This window comes from Rhinoraja longicauda, chromosome 8 (genome assembly GCF_053455715.1).
Source record: "Rhinoraja longicauda isolate Sanriku21f chromosome 8, sRhiLon1.1, whole genome shotgun sequence".
Classification (NCBI taxonomy): Eukaryota; Metazoa; Chordata; class Chondrichthyes; order Rajiformes; family Arhynchobatidae; genus Rhinoraja; species Rhinoraja longicauda.
Window position 1 is genome coordinate 54961445 of NC_135960.1, and position 25536 is coordinate 54986980.

At 37.6% G+C, this 25536-nt stretch overlaps 1 protein-coding gene across 1 annotated transcript in view; it reads right to left on the reverse strand.

Annotated features, from left to right (window-relative positions):
- The window catches only part of ttn.2 (titin, tandem duplicate 2), a 314983-nt gene that overhangs the window by 46739 nt on the left and 242708 nt on the right, over window positions 1-25536 (reverse strand). The window contains exons 228-262 of the mRNA XM_078404016.1: window positions 25027-25341; window positions 24571-24719; window positions 23677-23827; window positions 23294-23575; window positions 22910-23212; window positions 22510-22812; window positions 22143-22424; window positions 21754-22053; window positions 20094-20396; window positions 19688-19996; window positions 19316-19597; window positions 18922-19221; window positions 18540-18833; window positions 15469-18435; window positions 15044-15364; window positions 14632-14916; window positions 11386-11685; window positions 10943-11245; window positions 9782-10057; window positions 9357-9656; window positions 8969-9271; window positions 8562-8861; window positions 8146-8433; window positions 7591-7887; window positions 7196-7498; window positions 6792-7097; window positions 5758-6045; window positions 5354-5644; window positions 4949-5236; window positions 1971-2558; window positions 1775-1879; window positions 1497-1694; window positions 1112-1408; window positions 426-1013; window positions 28-330 (exon numbers count right to left, since the gene is read on the reverse strand). Coding sequence (XP_078260142.1) covers window positions 28-330; window positions 426-1013; window positions 1112-1408; window positions 1497-1694; window positions 1775-1879; window positions 1971-2558; window positions 4949-5236; window positions 5354-5644; window positions 5758-6045; window positions 6792-7097; window positions 7196-7498; window positions 7591-7887; window positions 8146-8433; window positions 8562-8861; window positions 8969-9271; window positions 9357-9656; window positions 9782-10057; window positions 10943-11245; window positions 11386-11685; window positions 14632-14916; window positions 15044-15364; window positions 15469-18435; window positions 18540-18833; window positions 18922-19221; window positions 19316-19597; window positions 19688-19996; window positions 20094-20396; window positions 21754-22053; window positions 22143-22424; window positions 22510-22812; window positions 22910-23212; window positions 23294-23575; window positions 23677-23827; window positions 24571-24719; window positions 25027-25341 — 13068 coding nt within the window. The remainder of the gene's footprint in view (window positions 1-27; window positions 331-425; window positions 1014-1111; window positions 1409-1496; window positions 1695-1774; window positions 1880-1970; window positions 2559-4948; window positions 5237-5353; window positions 5645-5757; window positions 6046-6791; window positions 7098-7195; window positions 7499-7590; window positions 7888-8145; window positions 8434-8561; window positions 8862-8968; window positions 9272-9356; window positions 9657-9781; window positions 10058-10942; window positions 11246-11385; window positions 11686-14631; window positions 14917-15043; window positions 15365-15468; window positions 18436-18539; window positions 18834-18921; window positions 19222-19315; window positions 19598-19687; window positions 19997-20093; window positions 20397-21753; window positions 22054-22142; window positions 22425-22509; window positions 22813-22909; window positions 23213-23293; window positions 23576-23676; window positions 23828-24570; window positions 24720-25026; window positions 25342-25536) is intronic.

The following is a 25536-nucleotide window of genomic DNA, read 5'->3' on the forward strand; positions in this document are numbered from 1 at the left end:
TTAAAATAATGTCCATGTAATCCTTACATGCAAGATCTTTTGTTAATACTGGTTGTGATGGATCACTTGGTGGACCAAAGCCTGCCTTATTCTCTGCAGTGACACGGAATTCATACTCAGTTTCTTCAGTGAGTCCAGTTACTTTATGTCGTAGATCCGAGATTGGTTTCTTTGTTACTCTAATCCACCTGAGACCTTTCTTCTCTTTACGTTCCACAATGTACCCTGTGATTTCACTACCACCATCATTAACTGGTCTCTTCCAGCCAATAGTAACTGTATTCTTGGTAACATTAGTCACCTCAGGCTTGGCAGGAGGACCCGGAGGACCTGAAAGAAGAATATCACAACAGCAGTTTACATTTTTGTCAAGCTAAATACATAAAGCTAGTGCAAAGTTTCAGATTTATAAAATAATGTATTACCAAAACTATCCACTATCTTAACAGGTTCTGCCTGCGCTGGCTCGCCAACTCCATATTGATTTACAGCAGAGATACGGAAGATATATTCATTTCCTTGCATGAGTTTGCTTGCTACATATCTACAACTTGGAATATCTTCAGCAACCAAAGTCCAGAGTAGACGACTGGTTTCTCTCTTTTCAATTGTGTAAGATTTGATTGGAGAACCGCCGTCTTCAGCTGGTGGTAACCAATTTAGGGTAACTTTCTCAGATGAAATGTTGCTTATTTCAATAGGTCCAGGAGGACCAGGAACATCTAACACTTTCACACGTACATTTTCTTCTTTGGTCCCGAATGGATTGCTTGCAGTAATAGTATATTCACCAGAATCTTTTCTAGTGGCATATTTAATGGATAGTGTTGAGCTTGTTGGAGTTTCTTCAATGTGAACAATGTCAGAAACCTTGAAATCTTTCCCTCCCTTAGACCACACTGACGTTGGTGGAGGTTTGCCAAGAATACTTGTCGCAGTGATTATAATAGTATCACCAGCTTTGACTGTTAAGCCTTCTTTAATTGTTGGATCAATCACAATAGTTGGTGCCACTACGGAGTAAAAGAGTAAAGAGTATTAATTAATAAAACAATTTCTTTCCACTTTTAATTATGTATTCATGTGGGGGTGACGGGGGAAAATTGCATACCATATTCATCCTGGCAGATAATAGTTCCTGTTGTTTCAGATGGCAGACTAATTGCACCTGCTGCGTTCTTTGCCTTGATACGGAATTCATACTTGCATCCCTCAGTAAGGTCATTAACAGTAAAAGCACACTCTTGAACATTAACATGATTTGCTTTCAACCAAGCCTTTGAAGGCAGGACACGTTTCTCAACAATGTAGCCAATTAGTTTGTGACCACCATCGTATGTTGGCTCAGTCCACATTAAGGTCACAGAGTTACGGGTTACATTAATGACCTCAGGTTTTCCAGGAGGATCTAAAAATAAGCATTTTATATGTCAATTGATGTTGTCATGCACGATATGGAATGTTATATGAGCAATTGTGCAATGGCTTTCACCTACCAATTGGATCAAGAGTAGTTACAGGGTGTGATGGTCCACTTGGTTTGCCAATACCAGCTAAGTTAATTGCCATAACTCTAAATTCATATTCAAGACCTTCAGTCAGACCTGGTACTCGAAGATCCCTCATTCTTAGGGGTGTCTTACTTGCTTGCTTCCAAAGGAGACTGTTTCTTTCCTTATACTCCACGTGATAGCCTGTTTCAAAAATAGAATAAATGTTATAAAATTATCCGCGTTTAATTATTGGTGTAAAGGGAGATATTTATTCCTAGTACCTGTAATAGGGGATCCACCATTCCTCTTCGGATCCAACCATGTCAGGGAGACAGAGTCTTGTCTGACTGCAATTATTTCCGGTGGCAAAGGAGCATCGGGCACATCTTGGAGAAGGGGAATGAGAAATACCAGTCAGTTTTAAAACAAATATCACACTGCTATCAAAATGTAGTTGCAAATTAGATTGATACTCACCAAATGGATGCCTGGCTATGACAGGGTCTGATTTTAGCCCTTCGCCCACTCCATATTTATTTTCAGCACTGACTCTAAATGCATACTCTGTTCCTTCATGAAGCCTTGTAATTCTGAATGTTGTTTTTTGTACAGCAGAGGCACATGTCACCCATTTATTGGTGATATTATCCCGCTTTTCCAAAATATAATTAGTTATTTCTGCACCACCGTCATCCTTAGGAGCACCCCAGCTTAAAGTAATTGCTTCTGCTGTTACTTCGTTGAAACGTATTGGTGCAGTCGGTATTCCAGGTTTTCCAACTACTTTCATGAAGATTGTTGCTTCTTTATTGCCAGCAGAATTCTTCAAGTTAATTGTGTATTTTCCAGCATCATTCTTTTGACATTCCCGGGCTGTAAGGGTTGTGTAAACTGCTGAGGATTCCACAGATATTCTTCCACTTTCCTGCAGCTGGTCTTCACCTTTCCTCCATGTTACTTTTGGTGCAGGTTTCCCACTGATTGGAATCTTTATACGGATATTACTTCCCTCCTTGGCAATGTATGTTAGATCAGGGATGTCTTTCAGATCAATATTTGGAGGAACTGTTAAGATAAAGAGTATAATTTAGTTTAGAAAATACAAATGACAGCTTTTACAATTAGATTTAGAAACCATTGTTATGTCTTAATGATAACCCAAAATGTTTTTATAAGTAAAATCTTAAGGTGAATACACTCAATGTTATAAGAATGGACAACCTTGGGTGATATTTTTGGGTGAAAACAATTTCAAAAATATTATTTTGATAGCTCATGGCTACCTTTACAATTATCAGAATCACAAACTCTATTTGGCTTTAATTATGAAGCAAATGTGATTTATTAAGCTTTGGAACTTTTTCAGCAATGGTGGAAACAATATGTATATCCTACAACAACAACATGAGTAACAGTGTTAACCTAAAACCATAATAATCACTTTAGATGTTTTGGTTTTAATTTAACCCTTCAAAATGGTTCAGTTAGATCTTGACTAATTAGCATTATATCTCACTTCCATTTACCTATTTTTAATCAATTTCCTTGGTCCATATCTATGATTCTGAAATTTTCTCAGCAAAAGCTTATCTTGAAATGCTGAATTTAACTGCTGTTTTGATTTCATTCAGGTAAACTTTCTCCACCTCCTTTCTTCCTGAGGTATGATCCCCTGAGTTCAGCTCAATACTTTAGATGGAGTTCCGCCAAATTTCTATATAATGACACGCAACTTCCTCCCGTGTTCCAGTCCTTATCAACAATTGAATAGGATTGAGTGTTTTATGTATCCGGACGTAAATCCATTAGAGATAGCCCTACTCTCTTGCCATTAATGCTCCTGCGCTTGATTTGCCTTTACTAGGTCTCACTTTACTCTCTTCTGCATAATGTTATTAAATTATTTCTGGAACTCTGTAGAATTAACACTGATAAATTAGTCAGACAAAACTTAATCGTTTCATCTACTGGTGGTGAGGTATCCAATTAAAATCAAAACATCTTAAAGGATTATTGTGGTTTTAGGTTAATGCTGCTACATGTTATTTATATTACATTCTTGGGCCCAGTCTTCTAGTTGGACATCTTCCTAGGATTTCCCAATAGTTTGCCATGTGCACTGTTACTTGATCTTTCGTCAATCTAGGTCAGGGGTTCCCAACCTGTTTTGTCCCGTTTACCCCTGGCAACCTTTCAAAAGTAAATTTACCCCCACCCTGTTTTGTTCAGTAATTTGAGTTTACCATAATAAAGCAACCGACAAAGGGGAAATTTTAAAATACTGTTTTTAACATTATTATTTTGTTCAAATTTACCCCCTGGGTAGGCCTGGGGGTAAATTTACCCCAGGTTGGGAACCCTTGATCTAGGTGAACGTTTGGTAAACTCTGCACTATTTGTTGATCATCTGCACATGTAGGGAGGCAACACAATGAACAGTGATTACATGCAATGCTCTTTCCTCTCAATTGATTGAGAGAAATGTATGAAGATGTTTCTTGGGAGTGTCTTGTCTCGGCACAGGGAGGGCTGCATAATAGGGCAGAGCTGATAAAGGTCAAGAAGGTTTTACATGTCAAGCGGGCTGAGAAGGATATATTTAAATTATATTAACTGGAATTAAGCTCCCAGCTGCTGGTAAGGAACTATCGACAATCCCTTTTTGCTGGTGAGCAGTGGATAGATGAACTGTACCCCATTTTCCTTGGATTTTGGCAGTTTGTTCAAATTCCACTTGTAGAAATAGGCATTTACATCTGTAACTGCTGGCAATGGTTCACAATTGTTATATTGCTACTTGCCATTTTGCAGATTGTACTGGTCAAAGTTTGATTTTCTCAATTAGTATAACAAACATCTAACAGTCATAAATGTTGGTGTTCCAATTCCATTTGCACAGGACCGCATACCTTGGTCGATGTATGAATAATTCCTGAGATATTATGATGAACTACCATCAATTTATTAATTTGGTTCAATTGCATGCGTTATTTGACAAAGAATAGATAATTTTCCTGAAATTCTAGAAAATATTCTTTCTTCAATGAAAAAGTGTATGTTATTTATCTAAATTCCAGTTATTTTTGCACTGATTTACATGATAACACTCAGAATTTACTGGCTGTAAATACACTTTAAATAATTCTGAGGAATATGATAATGTGTTATATAAATATTCCTTTCTATCTATATCTATTTTGTTAATTCCCATTATTAAATGTTGTTTATCCTACTTTTCATTGCATTACATCTGTAATTCAATTTGTATTTATTCCAGGATAAAGTATAAGCATCAATGAATTGAATGTGAATAACATATTATATAGAAGTAAATAGTATCAACTTTCCTTTCTTGACATTGAATATTCATCCCATGCAGTACTGCCACATTTTCCTGCACATAACAGAATATGTTGTCAGGAGCATACTATTAGAATAATGTGAAGAATACTCACCAACTTGATCCTTTGCCAGGATTGTAATTTCACGTGGTACACTGTATCCTGCATCATTCTGGGTTCTTACTCTGAAAGTGTATTCTTTTCCTTCTTGCAGATCATTCATTTGAAATTGCATATTCTTGGACCTCATCAACTCACACCATTTATCCCCTTCAAGCATTTTTTCAACAACATAACTAATAATTCGAGATCCACCATCACTTATTGGTTTCTTCCATACTAAAGTGCATGATTTCTTAGATACAGCTGAAGCTTTCAAGTCTACCACTGGCCCAGGCTCCTCTGTATTAAGAAAATGTGTTGTTTTTAGTGGAAAATAATTGCAATTTTAAGTTTTCTGTTTGACATTCTGAAAAATAATTATGCTACATTCTGAAGTGATAACTTTTTATTTCTTACCTGAAGCTTTCACCGCACTTTTTGTCTCACATGGTTCACCGATGCCATATTCATTTTCAGCTAGTACTCTGAAGTGGTAATATTTACTCTCTTCCAAGTTGATAACTCTGAAACTTGTCTTGGAACATTCAGTTGCTACAGTTGACCATGCCTTTCTTTCAGCATCTCGTTTCTCTACAATGTAATTTTTTACTGGACTGCCACCATCAATAAGAGGAGGATCCCAGGATATAACAGCATGATCTTTAGTTGTTTCCTTAACAATAAGATTAATTGGAGGACCGGGAGTGTCTAATTTAAAAAGTAAAAGCAAGTAAGTAACTGTCTCTTAGAATAAAACAATTACAATCAACTAGCTCTAAATTAATAAAATATGACTTTTAATGAAATAATGAATAACTTACCAAGAACCTTTACAATAATTGTGTATGCCTTTACTCCACTGCTATTTTCTAAAGTCAAAATATATTTTCCAGCATCGTATTTATTCACATTCTCACAGTACAACATTGTGTCATAATCTGAAGTTCTGATTTCGAGTCCTTGTCTATCTTTGATGTTGGCATCCATCTTAGCCCAACTAATCTTTGGTGTCGGTCGACCTCTCACTGGTACGTAGATTCGCATTGTGACACCAGCACGCAGAACAAGTACCTTCCTTAAGTCAGCATCGAGATCTGCTTCAGGAGCAACTGTTCAGGAAAATAAGTAATGAAATCTCCATTACCATCAGTGCTGTACATCTAACAGATCACAGAACCATAGCCACCTGCCTTGCCGTCTTATTGCACCGTTGAAAACTCTTTGGAACTCTCTTCATCATAGGGTGGGGAAACAAAGTCTTTGAATAATTTCAAGGCCAAAGTAGAATCTTGATAAGCATGGAACAAGAGATTACAGGGATAGGCAGGAATGTAGAACTGAGTTTACAATCAGAGCAGCCATGAATTTATAAATAATGGAAGATACTTGAGAGGCTAAGTGGCCTTCTCCTGCTCCTAATTTGTTTGTTTGCTTTTCTGCTCGATACCATGCTACTCCCACCCCACCAAACAACTTTCATTATGGTAGGGAATGGTTTTGATAGTTTTCCACGAATCCCTTCCCATCGTTTTTCCCTGTGCAATAACTCCAGTTCCAGGAATATAAAACAAAAGTTAAAGAAAGTGACATACAAGAGAGGTGGATATATTAACTCGGAAACAGGAAGGGGATGGTAACAGAAACCCTGACAAATTAGAAGAATGGGAGTGCAGAATTGAAATTATTCTTTCAGATACTTGACCATAAACATTTGAAATTATTGTATAAAATTCCATTCTCCATTAACTTAATTGTTTGAAATTGACCAGGGAATCAGCAATAGGACAGATATCTAATGTGTTGTTTATTTTATGACACACCATTTAATTTCCTGCATATTAATTTTGAAACTTACTCAGTATATCCTTGGCTGTATGTTTTTCAGGAACTTCGCTTGGATCACTGAAACCTATTTTGTTAACTGCGCTTATACGGAACTGATATTCAGTTCCATCACATAGTCCTGTTGCAGTATAGTTTGTTTCACGGAGAGCCTTTGGAATATTGCATTTTATCCAGTTTTCAGCATCAGCACGTTTAACTTCAACTAGATATCCCAAAATCGGACTGCCACCATCATATGCTGGTTTACTCCATGACAAGCTGATCGTACTATGAGTTGAATCAATGACTTTTGGGAAAGCAGGAGGTCCGGGAGGATCTAAATGAAAATAATAATTTACATGGAAAAATTATTAGAAAATAAAAGATCACAATATAATATACCCATATTATAGATATGATTATATATATGCTTACATTGAGGATCAAAAGCAATTGCTGATTTAGAAGGTTCACTGGGTTTGCCTGGTCCAGCTTTATTCAAAGCAATAACTCGGTATTCATATTCAGTTCCTTCCTGAAGTCCTGTAGCTTTAACAGTTCTTTCCAATACTGGCCTCCTATTGACCTTTGACCAGCTTACAGCACTTGCCTCACGTTTCTCCAATAAATATCCAGTCACAGGAGAGCCACCATCATCTGATGGGGCTTTCCAGCTAACAGTCATATGATCTTTGGTGATGTTGCTAATTACTGGAGGATCACATGGCCCAGGCACATCTACAAAGAAATACACAGTATGTATTAGATATATTTTAAATATTAATAAATTAAAAATAAAAATAGCTACAAAGCCAACATTTTAAATTTACCATATGGATTCTTGGCGACAACTGAATTTGTCATTATTGGGTTACCAATGCCATACTTGTTTTCAGCACTGACACGGAATTGGTATTCATGTCCTTCAATCAGCTTTTCTACACCACATTTTGTAAGTTGTAAATTAGCAGTAACTTGAGCCCAATTAGGACGGCTTGTCTCACGCTTGTCAACAATGTAGTTTGTAATCTCAGCACCACCATCTTCGAGAGGAGGTTCCCAACTCAATATAACACGATCTGAATATACATTGCTAATCTTGATAGAAGCTGGTGGACCAGGTTTATCTGTAAAAAAACAGAAAATAAGATCTATCAATGTTTAACAAAAATATTTTTCACTGGAATAAGTCAATTTCTGTTGTTTTTCCCGCTTTTAGTTATTAGCTTCTCAAGGAAAAATATTATTTGAATGCATGACCTTCTCAAGAGATAATATTTATGTTATTTTATTAAATATAGATGCACTTGAATATTTTACAAAGCAACTGTACAATTAACAGTAGATTCATACATACATTATATAAAGTAGTATAATTTATTTACCGAGTACTTTAAGTTTCGCGTGGGCTGATTTGGATCCACTCTGGTTTTCTGCAATAATTGTGTACTCTCCAGTTTCTTTTCTTTGTACACTAAATAGTTCAAGTGTGCACAGATTCCGTACTCTGTTTATCTTAATGCCTTCAGCGGATGTTATTATCGTGCCATCTTTCTTCCATGTGATTTTTGGAAAAGGCTTTCCAAAGACATTAGCGTCTAGACAAACATTCGATCCAGCCTTTACAGTGATCATCGATTTCATCGCCACACCCAAATCAATTTTTGGTGCAACTGCAAATTGAAGAACGCATTACTGTGAATATTTTTTTCCATTGGTCCACTAATTTATTTTAAAGTCTTTATTGTAAATCAAAAATTAGAATCAAATTTAAAAAAAGATAGTGATATTAATTTTTTACCATGCTCTGCCACGATGGTCACTGGGTCTGAAGGTTCAGATGGCTTGCTCATATTAACTGTAGTTTTTGCAATAACCCTGAATTGATACTGTGTACCTTCTTCAAGACTGGTAACAGTGAATTCCTCATGAGGCACATTTTGGTGGTTGGTATTGCACCGTGTCCACTTATCACCAGGCAATTTACAGGCTTCAACGTAATAGCCGATCAATTTACTTCCACCATCATGTTTTGGTTTTGCCCAAACAAGAGATACAGAATTATTTGTCACATCAATAGCTTCAGGTTTGCCTGGTGGGTCTGTTGCAGAATGACAATAGATGCGTTTTGTTACATACAAAGACAAAAGAATTTAAGTTGCCTTATTAAATTAAGAATAACTATTTTCAATTTTTTGGAATACTTACCCACAGGCGTCCTGGCAGTTTCAAACTCAGTTGGTTTACTCGGTTTGCTGGATCCTGCTCTGTTTAGCGCAATGACTCTGAAGGTATATTCTAGTCCTTCAATTAGACCCGAACATGGATACTCAGTAGTACGGATAGAAGTGTCATTTCCCTTTACCCAAAGAAGACTATTCCTTTCTTTACGTTCAATAATATATCCAGTGACGGGACTACCACCATCAGATTCTGGCCTATCCCATGCAACAAACATGCAATCCTTGTTCACCTTTGTGATACGTGCATTCTTTGGTTCACTTGGAACATCTGTGGATGAAATAAATATTGATTATGGGCATCTCTCAAGCAAGATTTTGAGATCTTAAGAAAAATGTGTTACTTCATAACTTACCAAATTGATATTTTGCAATCATTTTATCAGAGGTAAGTGGCTCTGAAACACCAAATCTGTTTTCTGCACGAACACGCAACATGTATTCATTGCCAGGGATAAGTTTACCAATCCGACAGTTTGTTTTAGTTACAGAAGCCATGGCTGTAACCCAGTCACCACGGCTTAAATCACATTTTTCAACAACATAGTTTGTTATGTTGCTGCCTCCATCTTCGAATGGTATATGCCAATTAAGACTACATGCATCGACATCAATTTCTGAAATGTCAAATGGAGGCTGTGGAGGTCCAGGAATATCTGCAAAAAAATCCATCCAAAAAGATTAATTACATTGCTTTTATATAAAAAGATTAATAGAAAATGATTTGCTTAACTCATGCAAATTCAAAGCATTATGCATTTATATGAGCAAATGTACAGACCCATTATCACTACTCGGATTTTCTGGGTGGTGATGCCACAGCTATTTTCTGCAGAAAGACTGTAATAGCCACTATCTTTCCTGCTAACATCTTTGATGATGAGTACAGATGTGTTCTTTGTCTTATGCACAACTAGCCGGCTGGATGGAATCACGCCTTCCTCATTTTTCATCCACTTGCAAATTGGTACAGGCTTGCCAGCGACATGAGCCTCTATTCTGAGCTTCTGTCCAGCTTTGATAGTTATGAACTCTGGCATGATAATCTTCGGTGCCACTATTAGAAAACATGGCATTAATGTTATCTTAATGCAGGAAAGTAAATATCTGTTACAATTTTCTTAGCACATGCTGCAAGGTCTTAAAATATGCAAATCAAAACTTGATTCAATGTATGCTGCTGGTGAGATTTTGCTGAGTGTAAAATGGCACAAGTTAGTCTACAATACTGCTCATTATACATGAAGAACCTTCAATAGTTTCTCAGAACTATTACATTGCACATAAAACACAAATCTTTTGACATTTGAAAATGTCATAATAGAATCACAGGGGTTGAATGGCAATGACCATCCTCTCATTTCACGTGTGATTGAAGGTAAAACAGAAGTTGAATATCTGTTGAGAACCTTTTTCATTGTCGGTCTGAATGCACTTTCACGTGGGACTTAATAGAAGTTAAACACCCTGCTTAAAGCAGAGAGTGGACTGTTTACTTATGCAATTAATTGTTGGTGGTCACAATTACAAATTTCAGAGAGGAACGGATTAAGCAAACGCTAGCTAGTGAGAATCAGAGATCCTTAAAAGAAACAGTAGTGTTTTCTCTCAAAAGAAGGCACCGGAAAAGTTAGAAGACCTCTTCCAAACCCCATTGCATTCACTTGGCCCTCTGGAATCTGATCTCCTTAAAAGGCTTTAAGAGTAAGGAAGCCAAATTGCAGCAGTTGATAAATCATTGTGGGAAAGCAGGAGCAAAGGTACACATAATTGGATAACTTAACACAAAGGAGGCATAAACCGCAAGGTGGCATGTGTTTCATAATTGCAATGTGCCAACATTGTGAGAAGTTGATTCAACTTCATTCATGATGTTATGTTTTCAAATGTTTGTTTCAATATTGATATCTTATTCACAAATAAATATTTTTTGTTTACTTACTTAGTTGTTCTTTAATTTCAAAAATTCCTTCAGTTTCCCTGGGTAAGCTGGTGCCCACAATATTTCTAGCGGCAACTCTGAATTTGTATTTAATTCCCTCCTTTAGGCCTGTTACAAGAATATTCAGATCCTTGATTACGGAGTATTGTGTCCATTGTTTCTCAGGTTCACCTTCTTTCTGATATTCAATGATATAACCATCAATCTTAGCACCTCCGTCCCTTATAGGTGGTAACCATGCCAGTGAAGCACTATTCTTTGTTATATCAATGACATCCAATTTCTTCGGTGGATCTGGTTCACCTGAAAATCAAATTCAAAATCAGTTATTTTGAGACCAGATAATAAAATAATCTACAAAAAAATATTGATTAAAATATTTGGCAAACCCCATAGGCATTTTTCTTAAGGTTAATGGGAAAGTGCAAACTTATTATACTTACTGACTGGGTCTCGTGCTATAATTGATTTAGGAATGTCTTTTGGAACCCCAGCACCATATTGGTTGACAGCAGTTACTCTGAAATAGTATTCAGTACCGGGTACTAGACCCATCACTTTGAAACTGGTTTTCTTCAAATCTTGCATCACTCCACCCCAGGATTTCCTGTCTGCTTCACGCTTTTCCAAAATATAGTGAGTTACTGGACTACCGCCATCATTGTCAGGCGGTGACCATGACAACTGGCATCCTGTCTTTGTAACATCGGAGGCATCAAAGTCAGAGACGGGCCCAGGTGTATCTGGAAGTGATTAAAAAAAAACATTGATACAAGCTAAAAACAAAATCATAGCACACAGGACACCATTAAGCTGGTCAAGTCTATGCTGTCAAGTCGGAGCAATTCACTGCCCAACTTGTCTCCTATTTTGCTGAAATATTTTTCTGTTTCATCTAATTCTCCTTTGAAAGCTGCTATTGAATCTGTTTCCACTATCAAGCAGCACATTCCAAATCCTCATCACTTGAACAACAAAAATAGTTTTTCTCTTGTCCTTTTTTCTAGTTAATCACCTTTAGTCTGTGCTTTCAAATATTTATCTGTTGTCAATTGTTTTTCTTTATTTATTCTACATGAATCTTTCCTGAAGTTAAGCTTTCTCAATCTTCTCTGCCCTAGTTGAACCATTATAACATGACTCAAATATCGAATATTTACAAAATGTACTGCAATAACATATCTGACAAAACCTTCAAAACGTGTGACTTCCATCACCACAAGTGTCGGCACGCAGGAATATTGCAACTTGTATGTTCCTCTCCAAATCACACATCACCCTGACTTGGGAATGTATCCTTCATCATTACTTAGTCTAAATCCAATCCTTCAGAATTGCAACTGTTCAAGAAGGTAGCTCATTCACACCCTTTCAAGGCCACATAGGGATGGGTATTAAGTACTAGCCCTGTCAACAAAATTCACATCCCAATGAACTGAAAAATATCGTCAAGCTAAATAAATTTCAGTAATTGGTTTCTGTATATTTCCAAAATCACCATATAGCAAAGATACCATTGTGCTGGAAAATGTATGGACATGAATTTACAAGGATTTTGTCAAGACTCAAGAGCCTGGCTGATAGGGAGAGGTAGGGCGAGCTAGGACTTTATACCTTGGAATGCAGGAAGTTGAGTGGTGATCTTATAGAGGTGCATAAAATCATGAGGAAAATATATAGGGTGAATGCAGAATCTTTTCCCCAGGTCAGGGAATCAAGAACTAGAGGTCATAGGCTTAAGTTGTAAGAGAAAAAAAAAAAAAAATCAAACTTTCTCACACAGAGTGTGATAGATATATGGAATAAGCTGTCAGAAAAAGTAGTTGAAGCAAGTACAATAACAACTTTTAAAATACATTTGGACAGTTACATGGATAGGAAAGGCTTAGATGGATATAGGCCAAATGCGTGGAAATGAAACTAGTTTAGATGAGGCATCTTGGTTGGCATGGATGCGTTAGACCAATGGGCCTGTTTCTGTGCTACATGACTCAGCAGGTGTGGTGTCCAGAATAGAATGTATTATTTGAGCTGAGGCTAAATGAGTACTTTTCCAGGACCTGCATAACTTCTTGCCTTTTGTATATTGTTCTGGGGCCAAATTAATATTTACCTAGAAATTTAGGCGCATATATTAATGTGTACCTGAAGCAACTAAAATGACGTGCTAAATATTGATTTGATTATTACTCCGTTGCATAAAAATACAGTTGAACCTAAAGCTAAAGGCCTTGTCTCCGGAGCCTGAGCTTGGAAGATGGTTTCTCATTAGCTCAAAGCAGTACAAGAGAAAGAAGAGATCGGGTGAATAATGGGTGAGGATTGGTTAGGGTGTGTAACAGCACTTTTTGAAAAAACGCAGTAGCATAACACTGAAAAATAAATTGTTATGCAATTGAATTTCTGGGCTTGTGTTTTATTGGATCAGACTGTCTTCAGCTCCCAACTCCAGAGAAAACATTCAATGAACAATGTCATAGCAGTGATGAGTGAATTTTCATTGTAGCGTGAAAGGAACTAGAGGTCACTTGCCACTGTATCTTGCTCTCAGAACTGAGTCCAGGGGCAGAACACAGGAGCAGTTAAATTAACTGGACTGCAATTTTCAGGTTTATCCTACAAGGGTGAAACATTTGCAGGATTCCAGTTCTGTGGTATCTCCCATCCTTAGGAGAATTGAAAAAAATTGGCATCTCTACAGTATCTACATTTACTTTCCATAGCAATCAGGCATGCATCTTACTCAGATTTGGTTAATAACTATAATTGCCTATCTCTCTCGTGCCTTCTCTTTATTCTTTTCAAAATGTCATTCAATATCCTGACAATGCCTTTGTCAAAGTCCTCTCTATTGGTAACTACAATGCCAAGTAATTAATTAGTCCCTCAGCCAATATTTTTTTCTTTTGTCCCTTTAATCCTTTGATACTTATTGTTAATGTGCCCAAAAGCAATTTTTCATTCGCTTTTATCCTAGCTGTCAATCTATTCTTGAGTCTGAAGAAGGGTCCTGACCCGAAACAACTCCTATCCATTTCCTTTAGAGATGCTGCCTGACCCGCTGAGTTACTCCAGCATTTTGTGTCGTTCTTTGGTATAAACCAGCATTTACAGTTTCTTTTTACTACAATCTATTGTTGTACTTTCTTTTCACCCTTTTTTTTTCTTGCTATACTTGACCCCTGTATTTTCTATTTAAAGCCTAATATAAAACTGACACGTCAGACCCATTTTTCTACTTCATCATACTCTTTAAATGCGTTAACCAGTGAGCTCAGCAATGGTTCTTTTTGTCAGTTCCTTTATGATAATCTACCCATACTGTTATTAAATGGTCTCCACATTAAAGACTTACAGTTGCACCATTACATTTTGGCCTGTCAACATGAAACTCCAATTTACCCGAGCATTTTCTCCTCAGTTTTTTGGAGCATCTAATATCAGGTTGCTCCTTGCCCTTGTCTATTACAACTTGAATCTTATACTACAATTACCAATATTTGAGATAATCTCTCAATATAGTATTCTCCATTTGACCCATTTCAGCTCCCAAGATTAGATCCAGCAAAGTATCCTTCCTCTTGGGACAAGAAATATAGTAATCAAATAAATTCTCCTTAACGTATCAAACAATCTTCCCCATGATCAAATTGAATCTGGAAAATAGAACACAAAAAAAATGTACTCACCCAGAACTTTAACATTTACAAACACAGCCTTTTCACCTGCTGCATTTACAAGTATCAATGAATATTTTCCAGAATCATCACGAGTACTATCAGGAATGACAAGGAAAGTCATTGTGTCAATCAGGTCTACTTGACCCTTTCTAACAACGTTGTCGATTCCAATTCTCCTCCAGGTAACCTTAGGTGCTGGTCGGCCTCTAATGGTGGCAAACAATCTGATAGGACATCCTGCTCTGACAGTTAAAACCTTTCTCAGGCTTGCATCCAAATCAATCTCTGGAGGTTCTGAAAAAGATCGATTTTGAGAAAGAAATTACTTCCTTGGTGAAAGAAATGTTATCACATTAAACATATCTACATATATACATATTATTATACTGCAATGGAAAAAGAAGGCCAAAAGTACACATACCTAAAATCTCCTTTGGAAATACTGCTTCTTTAAGTTCAGCAGGGAGACCAACTCCGACTTGATTCTGTGCAGAAACCTTAAATTCGTATTCTTGTTTCTCATTAAGGCTGCTCGAAGTAAACTGAGTTACAACTAGCTGAGCTGCAACATTACATCTCGTCCATCCTTCTTCAGGAGACTTACTGACACCCTTTGGTCTCATTTCAACAACATAACCAGTGACAAGAGAACCACCATCATATATAGGCTTTGTCCAGCCAAGCGTAATGGAGGTCTTTGTACTATCGATTACCTTAAGGCCACTTGGAGGACCAGGAGGTTCTGTGTACAGAACAAACAGAAAATGAATTAAGAATGTTGAGTGCTTTATGAGAAAATTCAAATTGTGCTCAGAATATTAAATTGGGTGATAAAAATATATATACCCATAGCATCCTTTGCTAATATTGGTCTTGAAGGTGGGCTTGGTTCTCCTAATCCAACTTCATTTTCAGCTTTGACACGGAACTGGTATTCATGTCCAGGAAGCAGATTTGTAACTTTCATTCGCCTTTCTGGGATTGGAGACTTGGTGATTGCGACCCATCTAACAGATCTTTTTTCTTTCTTCTCCAATATGTAACCGCTAATTGATTTTCCACCATCATCTTCTGGTGGATTCCATAGGACAGTCATTTCTTCCTTGCTGACTTTAGTGATCTCTGGTGCATCTGGTGGACCAGGTCTACTAAACTGTGTCTTGGCTACAATTGGCTTAGTTTCTGCTGGTGGACCTGTACCTATTTTGTTTTCTGCACGCACTCTGAAGAGGTATTCATTTCCTTCAATCAGACGAGTGACATTTGCATAATCATTAATAATTGAAGTTGAAAATATAGACCAAACCATTCTTTTGCTTTCACATTTTTCTAGAACATAGTTTTGAATTTCACAACCACCATCATCTTCTGGTGGGTCCCAGCTGACTTTACACCTGTCACTTGCAATGCCAGATACTTTTAGATTTCTGACTTCACTTGGTACATCCAAAACGTTCACAGTAGCATAAGCTGTAAAGGAACCAGCTGGATTGGTTGCAGTGATTGTATATTTTCCACTGTTCTCTCGCTTAGATTTAATTACGATTAGTTTGCATGCATCAGCAGTCGTTTCGATCTTAACCCGAGGTGATCGGCTAAGATCAATTGCATCTTTGTCTTTTACCCAAACAACTTCTGGTTGAGGTTTGCCTCTCAGAGCAGCCTCAATTCTGAAAGTATCACCTGCTTTCACTGTTAATATTCCAGTGAGTTTTAGATCTAAGACTGGTTTTTGCATTTCTAGTTTGACAATAATATAATCAGTCTTCACCCAATTGCTTTCACCGCCTTCGTTCTTGGTTTGAACTCTAAACTGGTAAGTCTGATTCTCAATACATTTGTCAACCATGAAATTTGTCTCTTTAATACTTCCTTTGTGCATTCTTTCCCATTCATTTGAGCCCTTTAACATCCTTTCAATATGATAGGACAGGTTAGGACTACCACCATCATAATCGGGTTTCCTCCATTTAAGTAGGACAAACGTTTTTCCCACATCAGCAACGTGAAAGTTTTCCGGCTCCCCAGGTTTTTCAACAGGATCAATGGCTAAGACTGGTGTTTTAGTTTCAATTGTTGGACCTAGTCCAACTTTGTTTTCTGCACATATGCGGAAGAAGTACTCATGATTTGTTGTAAGTTGAACCTTGACTACGCGTTTCGTCAAATCAGATGAGATCAACGCCCATCCTCTCTGGCTGGGTTGACGGTATTCTGCTAAGTAATTAGTAATTTCTGAGCCTCCATTATCATCTGGATTATCCCAGGAAAGCATACAGGAATCTTTGGTGACATAGCTTGTCCTGATATTCTTACAAGGGCCTGGTCTATCAAGGACATTGACATTAACAGCAGCTTGCACTTGTCCACTATTATTTTTAGCAACAATATGGTATTTACCATGATCTTCTCTGATTGCCTCTTTAATAAAGAGCTGTATAACAGGATAGTCATTGTGAATCTCTACACGTTTGCCTGCAACGAATACCTTGCCTTCTTTTGACCATGTAATTTCTGGATCTGGTCGGCCTTTGACACGTCCTTTTATCACAATAGTTTGTCCAACACGAACTGTGATTAGATCACGACAAACAATATCAAGTTCCAGCTCCGGTGGATGAAGAATATCTTTTGCAATAACAGATTCTGGCAGCTCCCTTGGTTCACCTTCACCAATAACATTGGCGGCCTTTATACGGAATCTGTATTCATTTCCTTCAATAAGGCCGGGAACTCTATAAGCACACCGTGCGATCAGATCGTCTTTGTTAATTCTATTCCATTTTGTTGTGTCTGATTTCTGACATTCTACAATGTATCCTAAGATTGGGCTTCCTCCATCATTGGTGGGCTTTGTCCAGACTAAGTCAACAGTTTCTCTTGATTTGTCTTTCAGTTTTGGATTGATTGGTGGTCCGGGTGGCCTTATTGGACGAATTGCCGAGACTGAATCAGAGATCGGTGATGGTTGGCTTACACCAGCAATATTTTCAGCAAATATTCTGAATTCATATGAATTACCTTCAAAAAGTCCAACAGTTCTCAATTTTAGATCTAGAATTGGCGTCTTATTCACTCGGATCCATTTACCAGTTTTTTCTCTGCGCTCCATTATGTAACCAATAATTGGACTTCCACCATCATATTTTGGTATTCCCCAAGAAACTGTTACTGCATTTTCGGTGATATCGTAAGTAGCTGGCTTAGTAGGTGGTCCTGGAACATCAAACATGTACTTGGCTACGGTTGGTTTAGACTCTAATGGTTCACCAATGCCAATTTTGTTTTCTGCTCGAACACGCATAATATATTCACAGCCTTTTTGGAGACGTGGAATTTTAGCTTGGGTACTTGTACCTCCAGAGCTAACAATACCCCAGGTTTCCTTCTTAGTTTCTCGTTTCTCAACAATATAATTCATAACAGGACTTCCACCATTATCCTTAGGTGGACGCCAAGAAATGATCATGTGCTGTGGTGTTACTTCAAGAATATTGGTTGGACCAACTGGAGGGCCTGGAATATCCAGGACCATCAAGTGTAGAGCCACCGACTTACTACCAGCTGTATTGGACACAGTAAGTACATATTCACCACTATGTTTTCTGGTGCAATCCTTAATTGTTAGGACGGTAGAGCGGTCGTCAGTATCAATCTTGTAATTGCCTTCAGATTTAAGTTCAGTACCATCAGTGACCCACTTCACCGATGGAGTAGGAATACCTCTCATTAAAGCAGGAAGTCTGACTGTGCTGCCAGCCTTCACAACAAGACCTTCAATCAAACTTACATCAACATCCACCGAGGGTGACACTGTAATACAAAAGCATAAGTGAATCAGTATATGTGATGGGAGTGCCAATGAATTAAAGAATAAAAGCAATAGAACGAACGAAGAGAGTAAGCAACCAACCAACCTAATTTCTCATGGCACAGTACAGGCACAGTTGTATCTGGACGACTAAGCCCAGCAGCATTTTGAGCTTTAACACGGAACATGTATATCTTTCCCTGTTCTAAACCGGTTACAACACATTCAGGTAGAGTAACAGTTTTGAATTTATTCCAATCTTTTGCTCCTTCTTCCTGGTATTCAACTAAAAATCCTGTGATTTCCGAACCCCCATCACGATCTGGGTAATTCCAAAGAAGTCCAACCTCAGTCTTGTCCACATCAACATGGTGTAAGTTCTTAGGTGGGCCAGGAGGAGCTAAAAATATAACATCACCAGATTAGTTAAACCCTGTGGATATAATTATTATGAGCTTTCATATGAAAGTCTGCAAATGACAACTTACATGTTGGATCAATCGCCTTTATCGGCTTTGTTGATTCAATAAAGCTGCTTCTACCATACTGATTTTCAGCAGCCACACGGAACAAATACTGGGTGCCTTCCATTAGGTACTTAGCCATAATGCTGTGCTTTTTGGTTGTGGATGATATAGGGATCCATTGAGGTGTTGCTACGTCTCGTTTTTCAATTATATAGTTAGAGATAACAGCACCACCATTGTCTTCTGGTTCTTTCCATGTCAGATAGCAGGAATCACTTCTAACTTCACTAATATTTAAGTTACACGGTGGACCAGGTTTATCTGAAAAAGGTTAACAGTTTCCTATTATTTTAATTACTGGACAAAACAAGTTGATTAAAAATGCTTCAATAATCTCACATTCCATTCATTTTACCTAATATAGTAACAATACAAGCAGCACTCTTGCTTCCAGCTTCATTTTCAACAGTTAATGAATAACATCCACTGTCATCTCTGATGGTATTCAGAATTTCAAGCTTGCTTCTGTCTGCAGTACGTTCAATATCAGCTTTAAGTGGTACTTCCTTGTCGTTCTTTTTCCATGTGACATTTGGAATCGGCATTCCTTTTATGGTTGCACTGAGGGTTAAAATGGTTCCTGCTTTTAAGTTTACAGCTCGAGTCATGTTGGCATCTACAAATAATTCAGGAGCCTCTGTAAAGGAAATAAGAAAGTTTTACATGTACACAGTAATAGCACACATTAGGATTAATAGCAAAACTTTTCAATGTGGAAATCACTTACCAAGCCTGTCTTTTGCTTGAACGGGATCATGAACATAAGCTGGATCTGATTCACCAGCTTGATTGACTGCTAGAATCCGGAATTTGTATGTATCACCTTCAGTAAGACCTGACACCTTAAAATGAGTGTCAGGACAGGAATCTGGCGTTTGATTGGCTTTCTTCCATTCTTCATCACCAACTTTCTGGTATTCCACTAAATATCCCAGTATTTTCCCTCCACCATTATGGCGAGGAGGTTGCCAAGATAAATCGATGGTAGATTTAGTTTTGTCTACTGCTTGAGGAGTAATAGGTGGGCTTGGTTTAACTGAATGAAGAGTAAAAGAGTGGTCATAATAAGTCTTGCAAATACATCATGTGGTTATTTCAAAGAAAAGAAAGACATGGCTATAAATTGTATGTACCTATTGGATCTTTTGCAAAGAAGGGTTTAGATGGCGGGCTAGGATCACCAACTCCTATTTCATTTTCTGCTGACACACGGAATTCATATTCACAGCCTTCAAGGAGATCAGTCACAGTGAACTGAGTATCTGGGTAAATTGGCTCACTGGATACTTTCAACCAGCGATGGGACATAGTTTCTTTCTTTTCTACAATGTATTTAATGAGAGGCTTGCCACCATCCCGTGGTCTATTCCAAACCACCTGAGCAGAATCTTTTGTGATATTTTTTACAACTGGTTGTTCTGGTGCTTCCGGAACCCCTGCAGAGAAAAAAAAAACGATTAAGTAAATAACCAGGATTCCTTACTGCTACACATATTAATAATGGAGGGGATGATACACACTTGCTGTCATCACACGTAAATAACATTTTATTTTAATAGAAATTGCCAAAATCCAGGTAACAAAAGTTAAAAACACACCAGACTTAAAAAAATTAGTTCTTAGAACATAGAACAGTACAGCACCAACAGACACTTCAGCTCACAATGTCTGGGCTGAACGATGTCAAGTTAAAATATTCCCCTCTGCCCATATGTGATCCATAACCCTCTATATCCATGAACCCCTTAAAAGACTTAAATCGTAGTATTGTATTCCACCACCACCCCAGGCAGTGCATTCCAAACATCCACCAGTCTGAAAAAAGTCTAAATCAGGCAGCATTCTGATAAACCTCCTCTGCATCCTCTCCAAAGCCTCCACATCCTTCCTATATGGGGAGACCAGATCTGCACATGGTACTCCAAATGTAGCCTAATCAAAGTTTTATAAAGGTGCAACTCGACTTCTGAGTGTTACACTTAATGTCCTCACTGATGAAGGCAAGCATACCATATACCTTCTCTAGTGTAGTCTGAAGAAGGGTCTCGACCTGAAACGTCACCCATTCCCTCTCTCCTAGATGCTGCCTGACCTGCTGAGTTACTCCAGCATTTCATATACCTTCTCTATCACTCTATCTACTTATGTTGTCACTTTCAGGGGGTTATAGACTTTGGTATTGATATTGAGAAAGGTTTATTATCAACACTTATTGATAACACTCGAGATACGAGTGCAATTTTTTTTGTTTGCATGCGATTCAGTCAAATCAAATCACGAGTAAATCAAGTGATACACAAGTATAACAGCAAATGCAAAGAACAAAATATCAGACTTTGATCCCAAGATCCCTTTGTACATCAATGATGTTAAGGGACTAGGCATTTACTGTATACTTTCACCATTACATTTGACTCCCAAAGTGCAATATCTCATGCTTGCTTGATTTAAACGTTACCATTTCTCTGTCCATTTATGTAATTGATCTATATCCTTCTGTATCCTTTGACAGCCTTCCTCATTGCCCACAACTCCACCAATTTTATCTGCAAACTTAATAAATAGCCCATCTACATTTATGTCCAATCCTTTATAAACAACAGAGGTCCCAGCGCAGGTCCTTGGGGATTACCAGTGGTTATGGACTTCAATCCAGAATAACATCCTTTCACTACTACTCTCTATCTTCGATGGGTAAGCCAGCCCATGCATTTTAACCTTCTGGATCAGTATTTGTTTTTTTTGTCTTCTGTTTAATCTATTAGAAAATTATGATGTCTCGCTCGTACTTACTGTAACGATCTTTAGCTTTAACTTCTTCTGAAAGCAATGGCTCACTGATTCCATACATGTTTTCTGCATAGATACGAATAATATACTCTCGGCCCTCAATTAATTTTGGAACCTTGCAAGTTGTCTTTGTGGTTGATGAAGTAACAGTCATCCAGAGCTCTCGGTTTGTATCTCTCTTTTCAACAATATAATTAGTGATTGAACTGCCTCCATCATCAAGTGGAGGATTCCAGGAAATATCCATCTTATCTCTGTGAACTTCATTGAAAACAACTGGACCAACTGGAGGTAGTGGACGATCTGAAAAAGGTAACATTTGGTTTAATCCTGCATTATAGTTCAATATGACAACACTTCAATCTGGAAAAGGTTAGAAATAGCTAACTTACCAACTACAATCAATTGACACAGGCCCTTTCGTACCCCTGTGCTATTCTCCAAAGCCACACAGTATTTACCCGAATCAGCACGAACACCTTTCAGAAATTTGAGGCATAACTTTGATGGAGTTGTATCAATTTTTAAGCATTTTGTCTCTTCAACTGGTTCATCATCCTTAAACCAAGAAACTTTGGGTGTTGGTTTCCCTTTATACTTTCCTGTCAAGCTGAAAGATTCACCGACACGCACAATAAACTTGTCACGGAAATCCAATTCAAGTGTTGGTGGTTCTAAAAATAACAACACACTATTATTGCCATTTTGAAAAATATAAAGTGAATTTGGAATTTAGAACATATCTGGAATTAATCTTACCAAGCTGATCCTTGCAAGTTATTGGTTTTGTACAGAATGATGGTTTGCCTTGTCCAACAGCATTTACTGCACTGACGCGATACTCGTACGTATCACCTTCCTTTAAGGCACTATGCGTAAACATTCGATTTAATAATTTCTCTTTAGTAACTTTGATGAACTTCTCTTTACCAATTAAACGACACTCAAGAATGTACATTGTAATGTCTGAGCCACCGTCATATTTAGGAGGCTTCCATTTCAAGCTTACTGATTGTTTTGTAACTGCTGTCACTTCATGATCTTCAGGACGTTCAGGAACAGCTACAAGAAAAATAAAACAGTTAGTGTATTCAGTGACTAAAATAGATTCATTTGATATCTGAAAAAGGGAAATCTTGAAACTAAAAGCATTACTTACACACTGGCTCTTTAACTACAATTTCTTGTTTTGTCTGCACCCATGGGCCTATGCCGATGATATTTTCGGCTGCAATTCTAAAGAAATAAGCATTTCCTAGTATCAGACCCTGGACAACAGCATTTTGTCTAGTGACTGTGTATGAGATAGGTGACCAGCCACGACGTTCAACTTCACGTTTCTCGATGACATAGTTGGTAATAGCAGAACCACCATCATCTTCTGGAAGGAACCATGTTAATTTGCAGGAATCTCTTGTCAGGTTTTCACAGCAGAAAGGTTCACTAATTGGCCCAGGAACATCTGTAATTAAAATAAAAATTATTTTTCATGTTCTTGGAAAAAAAAAGATTGCATTGTATCAAATCAGTAAACAATATTTACCCAAAACTTCAACAATAATGGTTTTTCTTCTCTCGCCTCCTGCATTCTTAGCAATAAGATTGTATACTCCTTGATGGTTGCGCTGACAATTCTTTATAACAAGAGCAGAACTGATCACCGTGGTTTCAATTGCAGCTTCTTTTGGGATTGGGTTATCATCCTTCTCCCATGCGATCTCTGGAGATGGTTTGCCTGATACATATGCCAAGATACGAATGACACCACCCGCATGCACCACAATTTTGTCTCTCATGCTGGCGTCCAAGTTAATATCTGGAAGAACTAGAATACAAAAATACAATTTCAGATATTTAATATTGCCAAAGTGAGGTACTGAAATGAAAATACAATTAATTTAAATATATAAAATTCATTTTTTTCACCTGTTCTATCCTTGACTTCAATGGCATCAGAAACCTCTCCAGGATCACCAACACCAGCAGCATTTACTGCCCTTACCCTGAATCGGTACATGCTTCCCTCTTTCAATCCTGGAACAACAAACTTTGTGCCTCTAATTTCCTTGTCTTTAACCTGTAAAGACCAGCAGAAAAGGTAATTGTGTAAGCCAAAATTGTGAAACATTGTTTCGGTTTCAATGAAAGCAGGCAAGCAGTATTCTTCCATGATAGGTAAGTGGCACATGGAAGGAAAAACCTAGCTAACTTTCACATTGCCCTTTTTGACATTTCTGATTTTGTCTGAAGGATTTAATGAGGCTAGTGTTACAAAAGGTTCAAACTAAAGACTACAATACCCATTAAACCTAATTTTTCAGTTATTATTCTCAAAAAGAACCATCTACAGGGATATAATTAGTGGGCCTCGATTATGTGCCTTCGGATATGGGAGGGGATAACAGAAGCAAAAGGTATGAAGGTGCCCCAAAAAATGGTGAAAAAGTCTTTTTGTTTCAAGGGCCTTTCAGAAGATTGAATTTGAAGCTGATGTTCTCATACTGAAGATCTAAGGCAAAACTGCCACTGCAGGCCTGAGAGACTCAGGCTGCATTTTTGCTTTTACCATTGTTTTAAGACCAGGTCATTGGGCAAGATTGCATTGGAATTGAGACTGAGCCATTTTAATGATTTGACTGTCCATGTTTAGACACTAAAGGAGTGGACAGGCAGATTGTCATGGTTGTGCTCAACAGCTGCCTGGCATAGGCAAAGTTAAGGACTGGACAGGGATGGGGGCCAGTGGTGGTGGGGCTGGAGAAAGCGAAATTTAAATCACATCCATGTCTAAAAAAATGTAATTCATTAATTTGAATTTACCTTCTCCCACTCTTCTTTTCCTTCCTCCTTAAATTCAACAAAATAGCCAGTGATTCTGGATCTACCATCTTTTATTGGTGGACACCATTCAAGATCTACAGTTGACTTAGTCCAGTCTGTCACCTTAGGAAACGGAGGACCAGGTGGTGCTGTTTAAAAAAAAAAAAAAGTTATGCGCATCATAAAGCTTAGGATTTAAAACTGGATTTATAAGAAATTTAGTCTTTAGTATTCAATATTTGTTAATGTATTACTATTACTATGTTTGCTTTACGTTAATTAAAAGGACTGCTTGCAATATGGCCATGAATTTCCTAAGGGCTGCTAGCATTACTAAAGACAATTAGGTTCCATATTCCATAGAATTGTTTAAACAGCTGCAAATGTGCTTCAATCTCCCAGAGAAATTATGCATATATAAAAATCTCAAAATACCAATCATAAAAAAATGCTCACCTATGGGATCTCTTGCCATTGTTGGGTCAGAAGGTATGCTTGGAGGCCCAACACCTGCTGCATTGATGGCAAACACACGGAACTGATAAAATGAGCCTTCTATAAGGTCAGTTACATGATGGGATACTCCAAGTGTCATAATCCTAATTGGATCACGATTTACCCTGTTCCACCTCTTTCCAGTGGTATCTTTACGCTCTAACCAGTAGCCAGTTACTGGAGATCCACCATCATATTCTGGTTCTTCCCAATTGACTACCATGCTATCACATTTCACACTACCCACAGTTGGTTTGTCACAAGCTCCAGGTACAGCTGTTAAAAAAAAAATGTTTTAATATACAAGGTATATTCTGAAAGTAATATTGAAGTCAAATTTTGAAAATGTAACTTTATAAGAGATTTTAGAGAAGTATGCATAAAAAAACAGATTATATTTATTATAGAGTGAACACAATTAGACACCCTGCAATTGTTTGTTAAAATTTGAACAGAAATACTACTAAACTA